This window comes from Gigantopelta aegis, chromosome 3, assembly GCF_016097555.1.
Source record: "Gigantopelta aegis isolate Gae_Host chromosome 3, Gae_host_genome, whole genome shotgun sequence".
NCBI lineage: Eukaryota > Metazoa > Mollusca > Gastropoda > Neomphalida > Peltospiridae > Gigantopelta > Gigantopelta aegis.
The window spans coordinates 44,138,526-44,164,323 of record NC_054701.1 but is presented as its reverse complement, the minus strand read 5'-3'; the positions used below and the strand labels follow the sequence as shown (position 1 = coordinate 44,164,323).

General features: G+C 37.8%; 1 protein-coding gene across 1 annotated transcript in view; it reads right to left on the bottom strand.

Moving 5' to 3' along the window:
- Nucleotides 1-25,798, bottom strand: part of LOC121368659 (atrial natriuretic peptide receptor 2-like) — a 53,395-nt gene that overhangs the window by 19,195 nt on the left and 8,402 nt on the right. The window contains exons 2-13 of the mRNA XM_041493398.1: nt 25,458-25,640; nt 20,144-20,305; nt 16,154-16,413; nt 13,348-13,377; nt 9,876-9,892; nt 9,294-9,408; nt 8,415-8,495; nt 6,477-6,554; nt 5,061-5,165; nt 4,142-4,213; nt 1,424-1,589; nt 284-433 (exon numbers count right to left, since the gene is read on the bottom strand). Coding sequence (XP_041349332.1) covers nt 284-433; nt 1,424-1,589; nt 4,142-4,213; nt 5,061-5,165; nt 6,477-6,554; nt 8,415-8,495; nt 9,294-9,408; nt 9,876-9,892; nt 13,348-13,377; nt 16,154-16,413; nt 20,144-20,305; nt 25,458-25,640 — 1,419 coding nt within the window. The remainder of the gene's footprint in view (nt 1-283; nt 434-1,423; nt 1,590-4,141; nt 4,214-5,060; nt 5,166-6,476; nt 6,555-8,414; nt 8,496-9,293; nt 9,409-9,875; nt 9,893-13,347; nt 13,378-16,153; nt 16,414-20,143; nt 20,306-25,457; nt 25,641-25,798) is intronic.

Sequence of the window (25,798 nt, the reverse complement as noted above, 5' to 3'; positions counted from 1 at the left end):
GCTACTCTTTCCGATTAGCAGCAAGGGATCTTTTATTTGCGCTTCCCACAGGCAGGATAGCACAAAACATGGCCTTTGTTGAACCAGTTATGGATCACTGGTCGGTGCAAGTGGTTTACACCTACCCATTGAGCCTTGCGGAGCACTCACTCAGGGTTTGGAGTCGGTATCTGGATTAAAAATCCCATGCCTCGACTGGGATCCGAACCCAGTACCTACCAGCCTGTATACCGATGGCCTAACCACGACGCCACCGAGGCCGGTAATTTTAATATAAATGTACCTTTTGATGAAATATTGTTGTAATAATATGCTCCACATCTGAGCATAATTTCGGACAGAATAATTCCAAAGCTGTACACATCTCCTTGCTGTGTTCCTTTAGCTGGCCGTTTCTCTAGACGCAACAGTTCCGGGGCTGTCCACAACAACTCTGAAATTTGGTGGAGAAAACCAAATTCTTCATTTAAAAATGCAAAATATGTTTAGAAAGCAAATAACTCATGTAGGGTGCGTAAAATATTGAAATGATAGCCTTCGGTCTCAGACTATACGTGTAATTAAATAATACTCTCCTGGATGTTTGTAGAAGAGTGTATAAATAAATTTATATTCAGTATACTCATTTAATATATTAAATATATCATTTTATTAATAGTTTATGGTTGTTTGTTGTTTTATATACAATTGTTTTCGTCTTTTGTTTCCTTTTTCTTGCTTGTTTCTTCTTTTTTTGTGCTAAATTTGTATTGTTTGTCTTTATTTAGTTTTCATAGAGGAGATATTCTCCGTCTAATTAATTTTAGCTATAAAAGTTTACGTTTGTGTTATTTAACGACGCCACTAGAGAACATTAAGATATTAATCATCGGCTATTGTATGTCAAACACTTAGTAATTCTTGCATAGTCTTAGAGAGGAAATCCGCTATATTTTGTTCCATTAGTAGCAAGGAATCGTTTATATGCATCATCGCAACACACATGGTGGAACGAGAAATAGCTTAATGAGCCCAATGACGGGGATCGCATCAGGGGAGCCTTTTACCACTGGGGTACGTTCCACCCAATGTTTAGCTATGGATGCTAAGACTGGGCTGAGTTCTGTCAGACCGAGCAGAAAAACGTCCGCCAGATGGTTACGTCGGGAACCAATAAAATAGTTCGCGAACGTTAGCGAAACGTTTGCTAGCTAGTTAATAATTTGGTGTATGTGCATTACAGTTATGAAAGACTATACATAATAACGTAGCATTAAAGACTAAATATTATGTTTTATTAAGTAAGTGCTGGCAGTCACCAGTGAGAATATTTTACTATTTGGCACAGTTGGTAGAACGTTACACTGGAGTCGCATAGCTGATCCCCGGTTCGAACCTCCTTAATGGAGGAGATTTTAATTATTTTGTACAATAAAATTCTTACTGTTATAGTATTCGTGTTCTCTAATTTCATCGTCTGGCTCCTGTAACTGTGACGTCACTGCCCCATAATCTGTGACCTTCAGGACCCATCTGCTGTCGATGACACAGTTGCTGGACTTCAGATTGCCATGCGACCGAAGAATACTCTTGTGAATGTACTCCATACCCTAATACAAAGAAGGAAATTCCTTACTGTGAAATGATGACCAAATTGTGAAATTATTCAAAACATGGCCATTGTAAGACGAATGTACTTATACATTCCTAATTCAAGACATGTTCCTGGCAAATAAAGCATTTTCAATAATTGGCATTATGTATTGATTATATTTCCTTGCTAGGGAAATCTGCGTGTGTATACTATAGTCACAAGTTAAGGACTACTATGAATTTTAACCCTATTTTTAAAAACAAATGTGTTAAAACAAACGGATCTGCATCTAGTCCTGAGGTCGTACCAAAGTATATTTACTCATATGGATTTTTGTTCCATATGCAAAATTCGTCATGCGAAACCTTAGCAAAATTACACACATTATGAGCACATAAGCACGTTCCAGTTTTCATCTGATAACGAGGAAACAGAAGTCGAAGATGAAATGAAACTAAAGAACTTAACAAATAAAAGATGAAAACAAAAGTTCGACATAGGAGAGTGGAAAGCAAATATGTATGTGTTAGCCAGATGGCAAGCCCGAATGTCTACCTAAAGTCCGCCCCACGGGGAACGCTTTTTTTCATGCTATGGAATTTACTACAAGTTGTTTTTTCTAAGCCAGTTTCTTCCTAAATTGGACATAAACATAGTAAAGTTTTTATTTCTAAAACACTTTTACTTTTCTTCTTACGTCTTATAGGTCATAGCAGAACATTGGAACATTGGCGCAGCCAGAATTTTATATTGAGAGGCACCCATATCGGGGCAAACAAACTGTTTATGTTTTGTTTTATTTTTTGTTGACACCACTAGAGCACATTGATTTATTAATCATTGGCTATGGATCTCAAACATTTGGTAATTTTGATATAGTCTTAGAGAGGAAACCCGCCACATTTGTCAATTAGTAGCTAGGGATATTTTATATGCACAATTCCACAGGATAGCACATATCACAGTCTTTGATATACCATCAAAATATATTGATTACCTATCATTTGTCTGTACATTCTTTCCTGGATGCAGCATACTTTATTTGGTTTACGGTTGTTGGGTTTTATTTCGGGGTTATCCTAAAAATTTCTTTTGTAACACAAAATCCAGTTTGGGCTACTTTCAAACATTAGAATTATCGGAAACACACTGGATATATATAGAAAGTAATATTCTAAAATAAAATCTGTATATTTAGTAATAAGTACTTTTAGTCGTTACAAATGTTTTATTAGTCGGAATCATCTTTTAATGGCTGCAAAGTCAATAATGTTCCTTAAAGCATTTTGGCAGAATGTCGCTATGGTAAGGTCGTCGTAGCCGCAAGGTGGAAGTGCGCTATGGGCATGTCACAAGCTAGACAGAAACGCGTTTACGATCCAATCATCTCTCGTGGGAAAGAGTCTCAAAGATCGTGTAAATGGCTCTCGGTCTTTTGTTATCAACAGTAATCAGTGTTTGTGTGTACCGGCCGTTCAAACAATTTCGGACGGAGCTACAAGCTATTGATGAAATTTCATCTTTTCCCGAGCAATGGAAATGGAAACACCAAACCACTATATAGATTGAATTTTTTCTTTCGTTCTATATACACTTCAAAACACTCTTGACTAGTTGATACGTATAGACCCTGTGTTACATATAGACGTTGGAAGCGGATAGTGGTGGCATTGTCCCCTAACTCATAATGCAATGCCCACATCACCCTCACCCTTGTCAAAATCAAAATATATAATATATAACTGGCTCTACCAGTTGTCACTCTTTCTTTTTCTACTGCCCTCCACCTAGTATGTTTTATTGTTGATGTTTCGTGGTTGGTGTTTTTTGTTTTATAGTTGGTGGGGTTGGGGTTTTTTTTGTAGGAAGGGTGGTGGTGGTGGTGTTGTGATTTTGTTTTAGGTACGAAACCTCTTTTGGGGTGGGGGGGGGGCTGTTATATAGTCTATATATGTTCACATACGTAAATACGTACGCCACAACCCCGGATTTAGTTTAATATATACTCTTCAAAAAAAGTAGGGCAACGTTAATAGGAATTTACAATTGCCAAAATTGTAAGGTATATTAGTTGTGGGGAATGGTTATATGATAATAGTGAATTAATTGGGCAAACATTACAACCGGTAGTTCAGTATTTATGACCACCAAAGGTCTTGAAGGACGATTGGAGTCAGAAGTGAAATTTGAAAGTTTTTTATCAGTTGCATAAAACGCATCGCAAATTCAAACAATAAAAATGACTAAAAACAAAACAATAACAACTGTATGATCAACAGAATGAAAACGATTGACAGAACTAATGTTACACAGTGATCAATCGACATTCCTGGAAATTGTCAAAATCGAGAATGACACCCCACGCACGTATACGGGGCAACTGCGTGATGCACGTGCAAACTGTGGAGTGTGTTTCGGTGTGTTGATAAACAGACCTGGACGTTCTTTACTAGGATGTCTGTGGTCAAAACGTATCTTCGGTCTAATAGTTGATATTAACATTAATATTTCAGTTTTCCTTACGTTTTTTTTTTAAGAGTATATAATTATTATCTTCAGTATATATACCTTTGATAGATCTGTTGCAAAGGATATTTTGAACATCCAGTCAATATTTATGTCGTCGTTTTCCAAGACGTCCTGCAAATACACAAAATAGATAGAGCGTTCGCTCGTATGAAATACGTTAATTAGATACATGTATATGAAGGAGTGGATCATATAAGTAGAATTAAAGGGGCTCAGTCCTTACCTTACCCAGTCAGTATCGCTGGCCCTCCCCCAGAGATGATGACACACACCCTACACCCCCCCCCCCCCCCCATTATAAAATTCTTGCTATGCTAACGGTAGACATTGGGACAGCTAACATCCAAATGGACGTAAATAAATGACTATTTTAAAGATGCTTCGACCAGAAACAACAATGTATTCAAAGGAATTTGGGACATGACGTAGCCCTGTGGTAAAGCGCTCACACGATGCACGGTCAGTCTAGGATCGATCCCCTTCGGTGGGCCCATAGGGCTATACTTCGTTCCAACCAGTGCACCGTGACTGGTATATCAACGGCCATCGTATGTGCTATCCTGTCTGCGGGACGGTGCATATAAAAGATCCCTTGCTACTAATGGAATAGTTTACCGGGTTTCCTCTCTAAGACTATGTATACAAATTACCAATGTTTGACATCTAATAGCCGATGATTAATAAATCAATGTGCTCTAGTGGGGTCGATATACAAAACAAACTTTCAAAGAAATTTAAAATAAATTATTAACAGCAGTGAAATCAAATAATTCAAAGCAGATACACAATACGTTGCAGCTTGAAATATATAATGCATATTATGCATATAAGTTTCAAATAAATCAAAGCCCTAGTACTTAATAATAGATAATCTGTAAAGTTCAAGTATATATATATAATTATTTATGCATGTATACTATATTGGTTAGTAATGGAACTAATGTATAGTTCGACCCACCTGCAGGCTGCCTTTACTACAATACTTGAAAAGGACATAAGTGTTGCCTGGCGACATGCTGCAACCAACGAACTGGTTTAGATTGTCGTGTTGAAGCTCTTTTAACTGAAATTAAAAATAGATTTACAGGTTCCATTAGACCAAATCAATTCCTATTGCCGATAATGTTAACGTTTACTAATAAAACTGATATAAGCAGCGTTTCAACACACCCAGGAAGTACAGCAATAGAAAGTGTGGCACCTCACATCTAATCTAGCTGCAAGAAAATGGGGGGTCACGTATCATTTAAGAGATTTAATTTATGTTTTTAATAGCAACCGTCATTTTTGCTGAAAATTGCAGTTCCATTTTTGGGGGTACCCCGCATTAGTTTCAACCTCCGGTATATACTGCATAACAACTGTATAACAAATAAAAGTGTATTTATTTATTGTCAATGGATAATAGTATTTGCACAAATAATCAATGTCACATATTACTACCAATCACACCCACAGCTGCTTTTACTCCGTAAATATTTGACGGTGCACGTCGAACTTTGACACGGTACTCTCTTCTTTGGTACTATGCAACCTACATGTATGTCGCTTGTCAAATCCGCTCAAATCGCCATGATTACCGTTATTAATATAAGCAACTATTTGTATAAAGCAGCCCAGGTGTCGTGGTTAAGCCATCGGACATTAAGCCTGGTAAGTACTGGGTTCGGTGCCCGGTACCGGCTCCCACCCAGAGCGAGTTTGAACGACTTGACGGGTAGGTGAAAGACCCCCACCCCATCCATTAGTCATCTCAGGCTAACTACCGCCCTGATTATGCGATCGGTTTTGGAGGCGTCTTTGCAGTGTAAAGATCGGTCTCGGTTGTGTCGTGCTTAAGCCATCGACCATAAGGCTGGAAGGTACTGGGTTCGGTGCCCGATACCTGCTCCCACCCAGAGGTAGTACTAAACCAAATAACTTCTGGCTGGGTCAAAGTTCGAGGTGCAGCGAACTTTTGATAGAGAAGTGAACACCACAAGTCCTGTGATTGGTGATAAATGTGAGTGTGTTGGTTGTAAAAAGAAAAAATAGTTTCATTTGGGCAAAAAAGTGTATTCAATTTTATTTCATCTAGTGCTACTGTGTCAAGTAGCCTTATGCTTGAAACATGTATAGGGTACCTGTAAAAAAAGGTACTCGGCTCCCAACCAGAGCGAGTTTTAACGACTCAGTGGGTAGGTGTAAGACCACTACACTCTTCTCTCTCACTAACAACTAACAACTGACCCACTGTCCTGTACAGACAGCCCAGATAGCTGATGCGTGTGCCCATGAAAGCGTGCTTGAACCTTAATTGGATGTAAGCACGAAAATAAGTTGAAATGAAACGAATGGTGTGTAAAGAACAGTTTGCTATATTAGGTGTACGTACCACAGTTAGGTCGGCTACTATTTCCGGTGTCAGCTTGATAGCCCGATGCTGCATGGTCTTCACCGCCACCACAGATCCCTGCAGGGAGACGAGTTATATTTAATACACAACAAATAGGATAGAAAATAGCACACTGACGTCATTCACTCATTTATACGGATTTATTAAAGGTAAATTGGTTCGTAAAATAGCATATAGCGTGACGAATACGGTAAGAGCGGGCGTATTATACATTTAACTGCAATGCGGATTAAAGGGTTCTCAGAGCCAGAGGGTTTGGGGATCGTGTCCTCGCCCCCTACATCCACATTTAAACCCTACTCCACTGTTAACATTAAGAAATATTTATGTAACAGAAACCGAAATAGACTTGCACTTGACTGACTCGTTTGGCGCTAAATTTAATTTTTCAGTATTTATATTACTTCTTCCATTTCACATTTTCTCCTACAGCTATAAATTGCATGCGATAATATGATTATGACCACAGTGTATTTTTGATAATATCATGTGTAAAAAGTGAAAGTAACTTTCGAACTGTTTCTTCTCTTAATAGAAATAAATGTGATTCAAATTATGAGTTTTAAACAAATTGGCTGTACCCCTAAATTGTGCATTACTGGTGTTGACTAAAATGACTTAAGCAAATAAAAAATTAAAATTAAATTAAAATCAAAGCAACAAATCAATTTTACTAGAGATAAAATCGTTTCTGAGCAAGTTCAAAGAAATTGTTTACGACACAACTTGAGTACACAGTGTCTATACAAATCCACGTTAGCCATTTTACATAAGAGTCTACTTTTTGTCTCATCCGGAACATTGATTAATAATGTTTTGAATTTTTGCATTTATCTTAGTTTGATACCAATAGCTGATGCATTTTTGTGCTGACAGAGAGAGTGAGAGAGAGAGAGAGAGAGAGAGAGAGAGAGAGAGAGAGAGAGAGAGAGAGAGAGAGAGGGGGAGGGAGGGAGGGAGAGGGAGAGGGGGTCTGGAGAGAGAGGGGGGGGAGGTCCGGAACAGACTTATATAATTTAATAATTATCCCCAGGCCCAGAGCTGTGTATATGCAGCTTTAATTTTGGTCTCAACAATCTTCAGATATTTTTTTATTATTTTGCAATAAAGCGAGTGTTCCGGATTGTCAGAAGCTTGAAATACTGAGGAAGGAAATGTTTTATTTAACGACGAACTCAACACACTTTATTTACGGTTGTATGGCGTCAGACATATGGTTAAGGACCACACAGATATAGAGAGAGGAAAACCGCTGTTGCCACGTCATGGGCTCCTCTTTTCGATTAGCAGCAAGGGATCTTTTATATCCACCATCCCACAGACATGATAGTGCATACCACGGCCTTTGTTACATCAGTTGTGGAGCACTGGTTGGAACGAGAAATAGCCAAATGGGGCCACCGATGGGGGTTGATCGTAAACCGACCGCGCATCAATGAGCGCTTTACCACTGTGTTACGTCTTCGATACTGAGATAGACATGTATAATATTATTATATAATTATAATAAGTCAAACTCAGTAACATATTATTACAATTTATTATGTTATTTTACCACTGTGTTACGTCCCGCCCCGTTCGATACTGAGATAGACATGTATAATAGATTATATAATTATAATAAGTCAAACTCAGTAACATATTATTACAATTTATTATGTTATTTTACCACTGTGTTACGTCCCGCCCCGTTCGATACTGAGATAGACATGTATAATATTATTATATAATTATAATAAGTCAAACTCAGTAACATATTATTACAATTTATTATGTTATTTTACCACTGTGTTACGTCCCGCCCCGTTCGATACTGAGATACACATGTATAATATTATTATATAATTATAATAAGTCAAACTCAGTAACATATTATTACAATTTATTATTTTATTTTAAAAGCAAATAGATTCTCACCCTGTAATTTCCTATCGGTGTGAACAACATATTTCTGTCTAAACTTGTACAGGAACCAAAACCAAGAGTTCCTCGCGTTTCCTGTGGACAAACAGAGTACATACTTACTATTTTAAAACTTCTTAAAGTAATGGCAAAGTAAACAATTATATAGTAGTCTAGGATTTTATAATCTAAAACCCGTTGTTGTTTTTGAAAATAGAATTTAAAGGTCCTTGTCAGGTGGACGGGACAAGTTTGCATATATTGTGTATTCTGTAATATATATTGGTTGACCAAACATAGGGGTGAGCCGGGCCCCTTGGGACCCCCGCCTGGATCCACGACTGGTGTGTCTATCTGTTAGTCTCTGTCTCTCTGACTCTTTACATCTGTCAGTCTGTCTGTCGTGCTGTATGCCCGTATGTCTGTATGTTTATCTGAAAGTATCTGTCTTTGACTCTTTCTTTCTACCTGTCTGTGTGTGTGTGTGTGTGTGTGTCTGTCTGTCTCTGTATATATAAGATGACAGTCTGTGACTCTTTCTGTCCGTCTTTCTGTTTGTCTGTCTGTCTGTGTGTGTGTGTGTGTGTGTCTCTATCCTAGGCTCTCTGTATGTTTGTGTGTGTGTTTCTCTCTCTCTCTCTCTCTCTCTCTCTCTCTCTCTCTCTCTCTCTCTCTCTCTCTCTCTCTCTCTCTCTCTCTCTCTCTCTCTCTCTCATGTTTGTTTTTATGCATGTGTGTGTGTGTGTGTGTGAATGTTAATGGGTGAGTGTGTATATATATTTTAGGGTGGATGAGTGAATAAATATCATAAAAAATTTAAACAGTATCGTGTTATGCTATTTGCGAACGTAAGTTTACGCTCGATCAAGAACAACAACAAAATAGTGTGTATACCATTCGTATGAGATTCTTTCTGGGTTGGGTGGAATAGTTCACCCTGGTGTTCTTTATTTTCACCTCTGCGTTGTCCAGTAACCACATCTGTTTCGTCCTTTTCAAACGAAGTTTTCTGCATTTGTAAATATAAATCATTTATGTTATTCATATGCGTCGCAGGCACGGCGGAAGCAAGTAGACATTTTCGTGGGGGGGGGGGGGGGGGGGGGTGAGGTTGACTGAGACAATTTGTATTTATGTTATGTTATGACCCTCTCACCGATTTAAGATTTACTACAAATAATATTTTTGATTCAGAATTATTGTAGAGAGGGGCTCCCCCCCCCCCCCCCCCCCGAACCCTGCTCCGCCGTGCCTGTTTCGAAATATACACTGTTACCCGTACAACCATCATGCATCACATATGGTCTAAAACTTTACCGTCTTTCTTCTTTACATCACTAGGATCTATTGGCGTAACCAGAGGGTGGCAAATCGCCCAAATCACACCCTTTTTGCTGGCATCTTATATATTAGTCTGTCTTTCAATGCTAACATGATTTACTAAGCTGGGAGTTTGTTTGTCCTCGTCCATCCCACCCCATATAAAACCCTGTCTAAGTCATTGCATTCTCCTATATTACCTTCTCTAGTAGTATCGCTGAACAAAACATAAATTAACTTTAACTTTACTCATACACATAGTTTTGTAATATTGACTAAAGAAAGAAGTCTTTTATTTAACGACGCACTCAACACATTTTATTTACGGTTATATGGCGTCAGACATATTGTTAAGGACCACACAGATTTTGAGAGGAAACCCGCTGTCGCCACTACATGGGCTACTCTTCCGATTGGCAGCAAGGGATCTTTTATTTGCGCTTCCCACAGGCAGGATAGCACAAACTATGGCCTTTGTTGAACCAGTTATGGATCACTGGTCGGTGCAAGTGGTTTACACCTACCCATTGAGCCTTGCGGAGCACTCACTCAGGGTTTGGAGTCGATATCTGGATTAAAAATCCCATGCCTCGACTGAGATCCGAACCCAGTACCTACCAGCCTGTAGACCGATGGCCTGCCACGACGCCACCAAGGCCGGTGTAATATTGATTACGTGATATTTCAATAGCGACAACGAGAATTTGAATTTTGGGGCATTCATTAAAATTGAAATTAAAATTAAAAAGGTTTTTTTTACTCACATTCATCATCTGATAATAAAATGTCAATGCAAGTGAGTGGAAGTGTTCCCTTGTTGGATGAATATTATGAAACTCGTTTAACATAAAATATAAATCGTAGATAATAATACTTGGGGGGGGGGGGGGGGGGGGGGGGTTTTAAGCTAAATATAGTGTCATCTGGTCTAGTTTGTTTTGTTTTATACACAGAAACGCATCATCAAATGAACGGTAATAATAGACTGAACAACCAAAGAAACGCAGAATTTATTGCATATATATATTTTATCATAAACCAATTCAATAAATAGGTTGTCAAAATGTTTCTACAATTTTCATAAGACACTGATTCTTTTAAAAGACACAAATCTAATGGGATACAATTGAATATTTTTAAAATAATTTTGTTTTAAACTACATTAATATCTGCGTTTCTTTTGTCATTTAGTATATGTTTTATTGTAATTACAATATCTTACCTGTAGATAACTACTGCAACGACAGACAGACAGACGGACAGGCTAATCCCAACTGTTACCCCGGCAATGACTGCAGTGTTATCTAAAAGAGTCAAGAATTTAAAAAACGAAAAGTTCAATATGAATTAACAGTCACAAGTTTTTGTTGTTGTTAATTATCTTATAGCAAACTGTTTGTAACTACACACTACTTTAGAGATACTCCAGTTTGAACGTTAAAACGACATTCCTGACTTTGCTGCATTGTAAGATGTTTCGCATCCCAGTCGAGGCATGGGATTTTTAATCCAAATACCAACTCCAAACCCTGAGTGAGTGCTCCGCAAGGCTCAATGGGTAGGTGTAAACCACTTGCACCGACCAGTGATCCATAACTGGTTCAACAAAGGCCATGGTTTGTGCTATCCTGCCTGTGGGAAGCGCAAATAAAAGATCCCTTGCAGCTAATCGGAAAGAGTAGCCCATGAAGTGGCGACAGCGGGTTTCCTCTCAAAATATGTGTTGTCCTTAACCATATGTCTGACGCCATATAACCGTAAATGAAATGTGTTGAGTGCGTCGTTAAATAAAACATTTCTTTCTTTGTAAGATGTTTCCTACTAATAAAATATTTCTACGATTAAACTTACATATTAAATATATTTTCTTGTTTAGAATATCATTGTCTGTATATTCAACGTGTTTCTGGTCGTCTTAATATTTGTAAGAAGCCCAAACTGGATTTTGTCTTCATTTCATACGTACGAAAAAATATATTTTAGGAAATAAAATGAAATTTAACCTAGTAAAAATATTAGAACGATCAGAAACACGTTTAATATACAGCCACTAATATATTATGTCGAAAAATATGTTTGATATGTAATTACAATCGTTAAAAAGTATCTGTTAGTCGATAACATCTTTAAAATTGCAGCAAACTCAGGAATGTCCCTTTAAATATAATAAGATAGTCTCTTATAGCCTGTAATAGCATATTGCGTGCATAAAGAACCAATACATGTAAATACTCTTCTATAGAATTATCTGGCAGTGCAGTATACACGTTATAGTAACAGTTCCATAGCATTTGATCATTGCAACAACAACAAAAATCAAAATTAAATATAATAATAAAAATAATAAAAATAAAATCAATATAAAAAGATTTAAATAAAAACACAGTGTAAAGAACTGTGCAAAAATACAAATATCACAGATAGATACTGACTTTTCATCAAAATTTCAATTTGTGCTGTATTGGCCATTCTCAAAGAGAATGTTACACCCCTGCACCATGGTGAGGTTACAGCACGCGCAGGGGCACAATTGATTCATTTACCAAAATTAGGAAGCGATAATTATTATACAAATAGAGAGACCGAAACAAATAGATAGTGAATAACTAAAATAAAAATAAATACACAAACATTCTTAGAGTACTGCCATAGCAATACATGACCATTACCGAGTCAACAAATGTTCGTATCTCCTACGTTCAAGGGTCATAACTCTGTCAAAAACGGGTAAATCGCCATGAAAGTCAAACATGATCTGTAGCAGTACATGAAAAAGCTATACACAAAATTTGAGCGTAATATTTTGAGGCATTGTGACAGAAAAAAAAAACATCCGGAAAACTATATTTGGGACAGGCGAACGGACAGACAGGCAGACAGACAGACAGACAGACAAAAGGACGGAGGGGAAACCTATAGTCCCCTCCTGTTGGACCGGTAGGGGATTAATAAACAAATGTGTTCGTAGGTACAAATAAAATAAAGAGTATGGATGTTACCTGTACAATCACTAATCGCACAGTCAAGCCGTTCCCGTGGGAGCGTCGACGAAGGCCAATTCAATGAGAACAGTTCCACGTATTTCCCCTCTGGACCAATCGACGCTACCATCCCAGGAGACTTGGAACTCACTTGGAAGACGGAGAATTCGAATGGAACGCGAATCCCGCGGTTATTCAAATATACAGGTCCCGTTAGGAAGTTCGGATCTGTGGTGAGAAAGGTGGGAATTTCAACAAAGAAAATGTTTCCATTCCAATATCTCGTTAATCTTATTTCGTATTTCATATAGGATGCGCAAAGAAGACGAAATAATTAGTTGAAATGTATTAGCTCTATAAACAACGTTAGATTGCAAAATGTGTAATACTAATATTACATTTATCGCCTGCTATAGCTACTGCTGCTTCTGCCACTGCTACTGCACCTGTCACTGCTACTGCACCTGTCACTATTACTATTACTAATAATAGTGTTAATACTGCCACCACTACTACTACTACTACTACACTACTATTACTACTACTACTACCACTGCTGCTGCTGCTACTACTTCTACTACTACTACCACTGCTGCTGCTGCTACTACTACTACTACTTCTACTACTACTATTAATGCTACTACTACTACTACTACTACTACTACTACCACTACCACTGCTGCTGCTGCTGCTGCTACTACTACTTCTACTACTACTACTATTAATGCTACTACTACTACTACTACTACTACTACTATTATTACTACTACTACTACTACTACTACAACCACTGCTGCTGCTGCTACTACTACTACTGACACTACTACGACTGCCACTACTACTACTACTACTACTACTACTACCACCATCACCACCACCACCATCACTACTACGACTATTACTACTACTACTGCTGCTGCTACTACTACTACTACTACTACTACTGCTGCTGCTGCTGCTGCTGCTGCTGCTGCTGCTGCTGCTGCTACTGCTGCTGCTGCTGCTGCTGCTGCTGCTACTACTATTACTACTACTACTACTACTACTACTACTATAACTACTGCTGCTGCTGTTGCTATTTCTATTACCACTATTACTACGATGACGACGACAACGATGTGCGTACGTAAATAATGGTTTCAGAATACAATAGACCTATCACTATTGTTGATTTTATAACCCAGAACGTCTAATTCATTTTGTTTTGATGCTTGAAAAAATGCAGCTGTTGATTTGAGTTGCTATTTCTTGAAATATTATACATACTATCGTATCTGGTTTTCTTTTGTTTAGCTGCAATCATCTCAACACCCAGCAGCACGGCGTCGTGGACATATGGTAGAAGTCCCCTCTCATCAATGTCGTCTGCTTGTTGAAACTGCGATTGTAGAATACAAATATACAGTTTCTTAATATGATCATTTACCTATACACATATTAATACGATTAATGATCAAATTAGTCGACCTGTTCACTTCAGAAATGTATGAAACATACAATTATTATATACTCTTCAAAAAAGTTGGGGAACCTGAAATATTAATGTTAATATCAACTATTAGACCGAACATACGTTTTGACCACAGACATCCTAGTAAAGAACGTTTAGGTCTGTTTATTAACACACCGAAACACATTCCATAGTTTGCACGTGCATTACGCCGTTGCCCCGTACACGTGCGTGTGGTGTCATTCTCGATTTTGACAATTTCCAGTTATGTCAGTTAATCACTGTGGAACATTATTTCTGTCAATCTTTTTCATTCTGTTGATCATACAGTTATTGTTTTGTTTTTAGTCATTTTTATTGTTTGAATTTGCGATGCGGCATATGCAACTGATAAAAAAATGTCAACTTTCAAATTTAACTTCTGACCCCAATCGTCCTTCAAGATCTTTGGTGGTCATAAAACCTACTGTAATACTGAACTATCGGTTGTAATGTTTGTCCAATTCATTCACTATTATCATATAACCATTCCCCACAGCTAATATACCTTACAATTTTGGCAATTGTAAATTCTTATTAGAGTTCCCCTACTTTTGTGAAGAGTATATAATGTGTAATTAAACTGTATAGTTTTCAAACAGTAGCTCTGCTCTTGATACTGAAATTTGTTCTTAGAACGAGTGTCACCCTATGCTAGGCTCAGACTACCAAATGCCAGCATAAAGTTGGCCAACTTTCTGCTGTCACGACTTCTTCGACTATCCAGATGCTAGTCTGGGCGCTTTTACAACTCGATTCTCATCGTATAACCCATTAGTTGTTAATCGGGAGTCAGGAAATTGCAACGTAATCGTCGAGTTGACCAACGTTGTGCTGGCAGCTGGTAGTCTGATTCTAGCATTAGGTATAGGATTTAGATACTATATGGATGTCCGTTGCAGTAATTTGTTTTAAAACGTATCTAATGAATGTTCGTTGCAGTCATGTGTTTCAATCTAATTAAAATTAGCTTCACTGGTTAATTACTATTACCTGTGGATCTAACAGCACCTCGTTGGAGCTCATGTTCAGCTGACCTTTCATTCGACCAATCAAAACCTTACTTGCAAACTCATGCCAGTGATTTGAAAAGAATTTGAAAACATTCGGGATTATGCCGAGGGTATACGAAATGATTCGGGTGAATTACGAAGTATGCTGGAAACTAATTTCAATATAAAATTTTATATAAAATTCGTTTCAAGACGAAAAAACGTGATGGTGTAGCCATAAAATCTGTTTATACTAGTGTACAATCCAGAGTTTATTATTGCACGTTTTCCCCCTTTTTTTAATGTTGAAATAGACCAACAAGTTCACCTATTGCACAAATAGTCTCGGCCGATATTTTTAGAATTTGTATGCTCCCGAATAACGCTATAAAAGGCGAAGAGTAATTGGTCGATATTTAAATTGTTATTTATAGATGAAATGTCACCTGGACATGGGAGTCCACGCAATCTACCAGTAGATCTAATTTTAATCAGATTGAGTCCACGCAATGCTATTAGATCTACTGGTATATCAGTAGAGCTAATTGTAAACAGATTGTCATTTGTTTCAAAGTGTATCTAATGAGAGTATTATTCCATAGCATAAGTAACCAAGAAAACAAAAACATGTTTAAAATAAATTTAAATGTATTTTTCAACTATGACTTATTTATGGTGCTTGCGTTGCACAGTTAGTTTATACAATAAATGTACGTGACAGAAAGTTGTTTCGGTAGTTTTAATTCTATTCAACTGTTTGACTATATAGAGTCTACCATGGATGCAGGTAATCAGATCTTTAAATTAATCTCCAACATATTACGTGAAATATCGCCATGTAATATCACAAATCTCACACGATGTTCTCGCTAAAAAGAGGAGAGGGTAAATTTATTTACATATAGTCACTGGAAACCTAAAGTGTCATACTTATGTAATTTGAATAGAGACCGATCTAATAATTATACGTACAACAAAAGGCAGCTTTGGTATGACGCTGTCTTGAAACTTGTGGTGTATATCGTCATGGATGACGTAGTTCACGAGCTGTAAAAGCACGCCCGACGTTATCGTTGCGAGATCAGGGACACCTGTCAGGTACGTCACTGAATTATAGACTGTTCCTGAGGGACTCCAATTGATGAAGACAAAATCTCCTGACGTCATTCCTTGTCGCTGAGCTTCTTCCATGAGGGCTGACAGATAGCCAAGTCTAAGTGACATCACAAATACTGAAACACAATAGATTTCATGAAGAAAAACATAACCAACTTCAAAGTGACAACACAAGTACTGGCACACAATATATCATCACAGACATTTAAAAAGAATGCTAGTAGATCAAACTCCTTCCATGAGGGCTGACAGATAATCATGTTTAAGTGACATTACAAACAACCGGCCTCGGTGGCGTCGTGGCAGGTCATCGGTCTACAGGCTAGTAGGTACTGGGTTCGGATCCCAGTCGAGGCATGGGATTTTTAATCCAGATACCGACTCCAAACCCTGAGTGAGTGCTCCGCAAGGCTCAATGGGTAGGTGTAAACCACTTGCACCGACCAGTGATCCATAACTGGTTCAACAAAGGCCATGGTTTGTGCTATCCTGACTGTGGGGAGCGCAAATAAAAGATCCCTTGCTGCCAATCGGAAGAGTAGCCCATGTAATGGCGACAGCGGGTTTCCTCTCAAAATCTGTGTGGTCCTTAACCATATGTCTGACGCCATATAACCGTAAATAAAATGTGTTGAGTGCGTCGTTAAATAAAACACTTCTTTTTCTTTCTTTCATTACAAACACTGGAACAGAATAGATCAAAATCATCCTATGCGGATTACAGATAACCAAGTTTAGGTGACATCACAAACACTGAAACAGAATAGAGCAAACGTCTTTTTTGAGGGTTGACAAATAATTAATAAGTGACATCACAAACACTGAAACAGAATAGAGCAAACGTCTTTTTTGAGGGTTGACAAATAATTAATAAGTGACATCACAAACGCTGTAACATAATAGATCAAATATCTTCGATGAGGGCTAACAGATAACTAACATGGAACATCACAAACACTGAAACACAATATATCAAAGTTCATCTATGAAGTCTGATAAATAAACAATTAGTGGCATCACAGACACTGAAACAGAATAGATCAAACTTCATCTATGAGGTCTGATAAATAACCAATAAATGACATCACAAACACTGAAACAATAGATCAAACTTCATCTATGAGGTCTGATAAATAACCAATAAATGACATCACAAACACTGAAACACAATAGATCAAAGTTCATCTATGAGGTCTGATAGATAACCAAAACGAGACATCACAAACACTGAAACATACTATATTAAACTTCTTCAGTGATGGCTCACAAATACCCAAGTGTTTAAGTGGCATCACAAACACTTAAAGTGGCATCACAAGCTCTTCAATACAATAACAGATCGAAGGTCTTACGTGAGGTCTAAAATATAACCAAGTCTAAGCAATGTCACAAACACTGAAATGCAGTAGGTGAAGTTAAAGTAACACAATCTTGTTTCAAAATGATGAATATTTAATTAAGATTTGAAAGCGATTTTACGTATCTTTGTGTTCCATGTAATACTGTCATTGAATTTTTAATTAAACTGTGTTGTCGATGCTGTTGTTGTTCTTATTATTATTATTGTTGTTGGCGTAAATAGTATATGTGTATTGTTATTTTGTTGCTGCTGTCTTCGGTGTTCTTGGTTTGCTGGTGTTAAAAGTTAATTTGCTGTTTATTTTTCCCCTGTAAGATAGTGTTATCAAAATATTTATGTCTTGTGTGGCGATTTCATTTTCCATTCAGTACATTTTACTTGAATAAAGTATGGTAAGAAATGAAAAGCAAATGTAGTATGTCAGTGGAATACACTTTGGAAATAATCTGTTCTTATTTTTATTGAACAAAAGATTTTGTTTTTAATTCCTTTAATGCATTCCTCTATTTTATTCTAAGTATGACAACATAACAATTTTAACTTCATAACAAGACCAATTAACTGTTACCCATACAGTATCTAGCCAGAATTAACTAGGGGTCAGTCAAAAAAGAACCAGGGTCCAGTAATAAAGGAAGGAAGGAATTTTTCTATTTAATGACGCACTCAACACATTTTATTTACGGTTATATGACTTCAGACATATGGTTAAGGACCACACAGATATTGAGAGAGAAAACCCACTTCATGCGCTACTCTTTTCGATAAGCAGCAAGGGATCTTTTATATGCTCCATCCCACAGATAGGGTAGAACATACCACGGCCTTTGATATACCAGTCATGGTGCACTAGCTGGAATGAGAAATAGCCCAATGGGCCAATCGACGGGGATCGATCCCACACCGACCGCGCTTCGAGCGAACGCTGTACCACTGGGCTACGTCCTGCCCACAGTAATAACGGCTTCACTAGATAGATAAAAGGGTCAGTTTTAATGGAACTCTCAGTCGAACTAGCAATGAAGTTGGACGTAATTTCGTGCGCTCCCGACTTACCCCCCCCCCACCCCCCCCCCCCCACCCCACCCCACCCCACCCCACCCCACCCCCACCCCCACCCCACCTGGGGGGATTGATGGCTAGCTATGGCTTGCTGCTAGAGTACCGCGTCGCGTACACCGGGTCAGGGCAACCGTGACTTTGGTATATGGGGACGCGGCTACAGCCAAGAGGAAGAGAACAAGGAAGAGGGAAACGTGCGCCAGGGGCGGCTCAGGAGGGGACAAAGCTGGTGGCTCAACAGACAGCGGCGGTCCCGTCTGCGTCGCCGCCCCCACCACGACCAATCCGGACGGAGCGACAGGAGGCGACTCACCAACCAGCCGCACCGACTGTGCAGATGCGGGAAGTGGAGCAGCCAACCAGTGCACCGCGACCAGCGTCACCTGTTCCTGCTCGTCGTTCGTCTGCGTCGAGACCCCCACCCACGGGGGACTCCACGACGGCGACTCTGGATGTTGGGGCTGTCAAGAGGAAGGCCGTGACACCCCCGGGGGACCAACCAGCCAAGACGCGGCCTTCTACTTCCTCTTCGGGTGACTGGAGAGTGGCAGCGCGGAAGATCAAAGGCCAGTACTTTAAGTACTTGGTGGGAGACGTCACGGACCCCGACAGACTGCCAGGCGGGGTCTACGAGGAAAACTTCAAGACGTTTCCCGATGGCCACCAGGTCGCCATCCACACGATCAAACTACGGGGAGTGGAAGCTATTGTAGTGACATCGCGCCGGGATGATCTTTATCGACAGGGATTCCTCAGCCATGACATGGATAACAACACCATCCACAGAATCATGAAGATCGTCACCGGCGCCCAGTACCCACAGATGGTCCACTGTCTTAGCACCCACAGCTACAGGAGACTGGTGCCTCACTTTGAGGAGAGGAACATCATCACCTCCCCGTAGATGCTGTGCACCCAAACGGCCTTAACGAGGCCACTCGCGTGGACATATCGATCGGACTTTAAACTTTTAGATCTGAGTTCAAAATTTTATGTCGAAATTACTTCTTTTTTTAAATATTATTAAATAGTCCGATCCTCTCTTCTTTCTCTTATTTAATTTTGGACTGTCCTTCTGAAATGCTCCAAATTATATAAATATTCGACCGAGCAGTCAATTCTTTTTTATATTTGGCTTGTAACCTTTTTTTTTTTTTTTTTTTTTTTTTATCTATTAACTTCTTTACTAATTGCTATTTTCAAAATTCTGCCCAGTTTCAATCCCCCCCCCCCCCCCCCTTCCCTCCACCCCGAGTCAGGACACCGATCTTATCGGAGGTCGGACTCGGGATGGGCGTGTTCGAAACCCTAGTGGTATATGGGCACGTTAAACTAGTTATCATCATCAGTTTTAATGTAAAACGGTCACTGTTTCGTATTGTTCTGCATTATATTCCCCATTAGGTAAGGACTTGGAGAATTACCTTTCGTCAGCGGTTTGGCGGTTTTCAGTGCTGCTGCCATGTCTCTCCGTGACAGTGTTTGGAAATTCTGCATCTTCTGTATTGTGATATTCATAGCCGTAGACATTTTCTCCATCGTTGATATAAATGTTCTGCTAATTTCACATGTTTCGCCGAAAGCCACTATAAGACAACATAATTGCATATTTATTGTTGTTAGGTATTGTTTGAAGGAAAAGATTAACAGTAGTTTCTGTAAATATTGTGTGACACAGTATGAATCACTAGACAATTACCTAAACAGTCCCACACGTCTGATCTAGGATAGGCAACTACGTATGCTGTACAATCCATCTTGTTTTGTCGGGCCCGTAGCCGGGGAATGGCAATTCTAATATTTAAATCGTACATAGCCAAATATCATCAACAAAACAATTACAGGGGAAAAGTATATTGTTTTGAACATTGTATGTTTCTCACTTCCATTGCCGTGTATAATTAACATCTCGAAATGGTTTCATGGATGTTGTTTCGTACACGCCCACCATAAACTCTATATGTAGCAAGCATATAACGTATTTTTTACTACATCATAAGCTATATTTATATACTATTGATGAAATATCATATTTACTCATTTTCGCAATTGTATTGTGTCTGTACTACTACCAATATTATAATTATACTATTTTTGCTTCTGTAAACCATGTCCTACCATTGAACACATGTATTCATATGCCATAGAATACGGTCTGAATGTAATAAATTCTTGTCTTGTCTTGTGGTGTCGCACTCTGAGAAAACTATTGCTCTCTTATAATCTCCGATTGTGTGTGTGTGTGCCTTAAGTACCCCCCCCCCCCACACACACACACACACATACACACATATATACACACACATTAATACATACATACACACATACACACATACATACACACATACATACACACATATATATACACACAAACACACACACACACATACACACACACACATATACATACATACATACATACATACACATACATACATACACACATATATATACACACAAACACACACATACATATACACACACATTCAATTCAATTCATTTATTAACCTTGAACATTTACAGTTCATCAGTTATACAGTCAAATACATATACAACAATGACGCAGTGGAAGGTGTTGGCATGAAAAGGTCGCGGAGAATATAAATGTTTTTGTATAGAACTCTGTATATAGACTATTTAACTATTGATTCTCGTCTTTTAAACTTTTTGAACAGATATTTCCCTAATTTACATAAATCATTTACATTGTTAGTGGATTCTATAATATTTCTAGATATATAAAATTCTATAATCATTGAAAAAGGGACAATATAATATCGCATGAAACTCATCCTCAATTCCACCTATTTTACACAAGACACACAATCGTTTAGATCTACTTATGTTTTGATAGCGACCAACTTAGATAGCTAAACTATGTGATGATAATCTTATCTTTGTAATGCATTTTTTATATAGACTTGGAATAGGTTTCATCAGGTAATTTTGTAAAATAAGCTCTTTTACTCAATATTAATACAAATATGAACATTTGATAGACGTGTCCAGGAGCCCATTAAGATCTTGATTACACTGGTCCATAATTCTCTGTTTTATTAATGACAAATGGAAATTATAGTTTAATGCTTCTTGGTTACACCACAGTTCATAAAAACCTAATGAACACAGTATTTGCCTTATTTGTCTTGCCCAGTTATTACCTGTATCACATTTTGATCTAAGTTCCACATATGCAGAGTACAAGATACAATTCTTTGTGTTCAATAATTTAAAACAATATTTTATCATACGGTACTTACGAGTATACAAAAGGGGATATCTACCTAATTCAAAATATAGCATAATAGTAGTAGTGGAACGTTTAACATTTAGAATATTCTTACAAAATTCTATGTGTAAATTCTCTATACAGTTTGCTTTGTAAAAACCCCAAATCTCGGCACAATAATTCAAAATGCTTGCTATGTATGTATCAAGTAAACACAAAGAAGACCTATGGTTTAACATTAACTTATTTGTATTTCTCTTTAATGCATATATGGCTTTTCGTTCCTGATCTGTCAATAAATTGATCGCATGCGTAAATTTACCATTATAACTAAAACCTAAGCCGAGATAAGTAAACTGATCTACAGCCTCGAGTAACAAATCATTATAATACCATTTTTCATAATCATACCGGCACCCACCCTTTCTGAAAACCACTATTTTCGATTTTTCAACATTAAGACACAAACCCCATTTTATATTATAGTAATATAAAGTGTTTAACATTTTCTGAAGACCTTCAGCCGTTTTTGAAAAAATCACCATATCATCAGCGTATAGTAATAAAAATAGACTTAGTTCCTTTAGCTCATAATCCGGACACATGTTATTAATGAATGCATTTTCTATATCATTTACATAAAAATAATACAAAATCGGTGACAAAATTTCACCCTGCATTAGACCGATATCATTATTAAAGAAATGAGAATGAACTCTCCCTATACTAACACAGGATTTAACAGATTTATACATATTTTTAATAATTTTCAAGAATTGGCCTCTAATTCCGATTCTGGACAGCTTAAACCATAAGTTTGTTCTATTTACAGAATCGAATGCTTTTTTATAATCAATAAAACAGCAATAAAGTCTAGCTCTATCCGCAATGGTTTTTGTGATAATGGAAGATATGCTAAAAATTGCATCTGTTGTTCCCATACCTCTACGAAATCCAAACTGGGCGTCACTGATTTTGTCAAATTCCTCCGACTCGTCTAACAGTCTTTTATTAAGTATAGAAGTAAATAATTTACCGAGAGCACTAAGTAAACTGATACACCTGTAATTATTGGGATCGGTGGTATTCCCCTTTTTAAGAACGGGCACAATAACTCCATCGCTCCAAGCAGCAGGGAAAATGCCTGCATTTAAAATAATGTTAAACATATCTTTGATAATAGGAAACAGAAATTCTTTGTATTCAGTACGAAATTCATTTAAAATGCCATCCAGACCCGGACTCTTATTTCGCTTCAAATGTGATATTGCTACTACTAATTCAGAGTCAGTAATGTCGCAATCTAACTGTTCGTACAAACAATCATATTTTGTAAAATCATCATCATCATCATCTACTGGATCACTAATGTTATTGTCAGTTTGGACCACTTCTTTAAAATGATTATAAAATTCACTCAAAGTTCCATTTGGTTTAACATGTTTTCTTTTTGAAAAATTATGATAAAATTCTTTAGGGTTATACTTTCTTAAGTATTCAAGATGGTTTCCCTGCCACTGCTGATATTTTCTTTTAAGTTGTCTTTCTAATTTTTTATATTTACTTTTGCAGAAATGTAAGTAATTATTATTTTCAGGTGATTTGTCAGAGTTGAAAGTTTGTAATGCCCCCAGGTAGGTCATGTACAACTGTCTACACTCTGTATTGAACCATGGTTTGTCACATCTATCGTTTATCCTGCTACTGGTGTTATTACTGAAATCTCACTTGGCCCCATTATACACAGTGTCACATTTAAAGAAGTGGTCTGTAATATTATGCAAAGCACTCGTAAAATTGTTAACCATATTATCTATTCCTAAATGCGAATCAACATCGACATTTATGATACATCTTTGTAAACGATCTATATTCACCCTAATAGCTTCCTTGCATTGCTCTTTATAATCATTGTTCCACCTACATTTTCCATATTTAACCCCCTCCCGATCCACCGTTGTAACTAACTGTGTAAGTGGATCTAATACATCGTTGAATGAAAACGAGACATGCAATGGAGCATGGTCAGAATATTGGTTAAAGTTACATACAACAAATTCTTCTAGCAAGGTAAACCTTTTAGTTGTTGTTAATAAATAATCGACAACACTTAGACCCTGTTGGCTGTGAAATGTAAAATCATTTGCTAGACCCCCAGAGTGCCTACCATTAACAATAAGTAAACCGGTAGCCTTACATAAATTTACAAGTTTGGAACCATAATTATTCTGGCCCTTATCTGGATTAACCCTTCAATCCACTTGTTCGTCACTAATATACTCAATTGCATTACTAACATGATTAAGTAGACTTTCATGTAACTCATCAAATGTAATAAAATCCTCCCTATCTGCAGTTCTGCTATTAAAATCCCCAATTACTAAAACATCCCCTAAACATGAGTAGCGCTCAATCCGGGCCTGTAATTCTATAAATAAATCACAATTATACAATTTATAATAAGAGGAATTCTGCTTACACACACACACACACACACACACACACACTAACACACACACACACACACACACACACACACTAACACACACACACTTAAAAGTGGAAATGCTTTCCTTATCTAACACCAGCTGACTACGTTTCTGCGTTTTTGTGATGCAGCCATCCATCATATAAAGCAAGGTAGCAGTAAAAGACAGATGGCATTTTAATTAGAATTATATTTGATCAATAGTAAGTCTTTATTTGACACATATTGTTTGAAGGCAAACTTTGATGTTTTCTTTCTTCCTGATTATCATGCGTTTGTCAAATTAACATTCATGCATGCGGTCCAGGGAACACATTTCAACTATTTAGGATGTCTGTTTAGGACAGGGATTAATTGTTAGTTGTTTGTGGTTAAACATAATTGAAGTTTATTTTGTATAATAATACTATTAGATCACATTGATTTATTAATCTTCGACTGCTGGATATCAACCAGCTGAAAATTCTGACATACAGTCAGAGAAAAAACCCTGTATTTTTTTATTAGAAGCATGGGGTCGTTTATCTGCACTTTCCCACAGAGAGGACAGCACATACCACAGTCTTTGATATACCAGTGGTGGGGCATTGGTTGTGATTGGAACAAAATCCAATCAAAGGATACGTCCATCAATTGTGTTCCGTCCTACGATTAAAGAACTTTAGGCAAACGCTCTACCTACTGAACTACATCCTTCCCCGTGGTTTTTAAAATACACATTTGTTTAATGTTAGACCCCCCCAAAAAAAAAAAAACGGTAATAAAACTAAACCAGCCTCGGTGGTGTCGTGGTTAGCGCTACGATCACCTTAAGTGCATAGAGTATTTATTGCTTCGTGGAACGGGGCCCTGGACAGACAGCCCAGGTAGCTGAGGTGTGTGCCCAGGACAGCGTGCTTGAACCTTAATTGGATATAAGCACGAAAATAAGTTGAAATGAAATGAAAATAAAACTAAATAAAATAAATAAATAAATAAATAATAAAAGCCAAGTCAAGTGAGCGACTTTTGTCATACGTACCGACATTCTTCCAGGAATAATGCTTCAGAAGCCCGCCGATAGCTTTCACGGTGTCTTCGTGAGACCCCATGGTGCTGATGGCGATGTTTTCACGACTCCTGGAGAGCACCAGGTCATTTACAGGAATCCAAGTCACGATTGGTATGTTGGAGTAAGAAGCTAGCAATGCCACTGTTTCTATTGCTGAAAGAAAAAACAAAGTAGCAAGATTTAAACCATGACGGTGGTTGTTTTCCTTTCTTTAAGGGATGGGGATTCGTCAGCAATAGTGACTATTTAGGAGTGACACTTGGCAAATGGATTGTAAGATGGAAGTAACAAAATAGGAAACCAATAAGCCA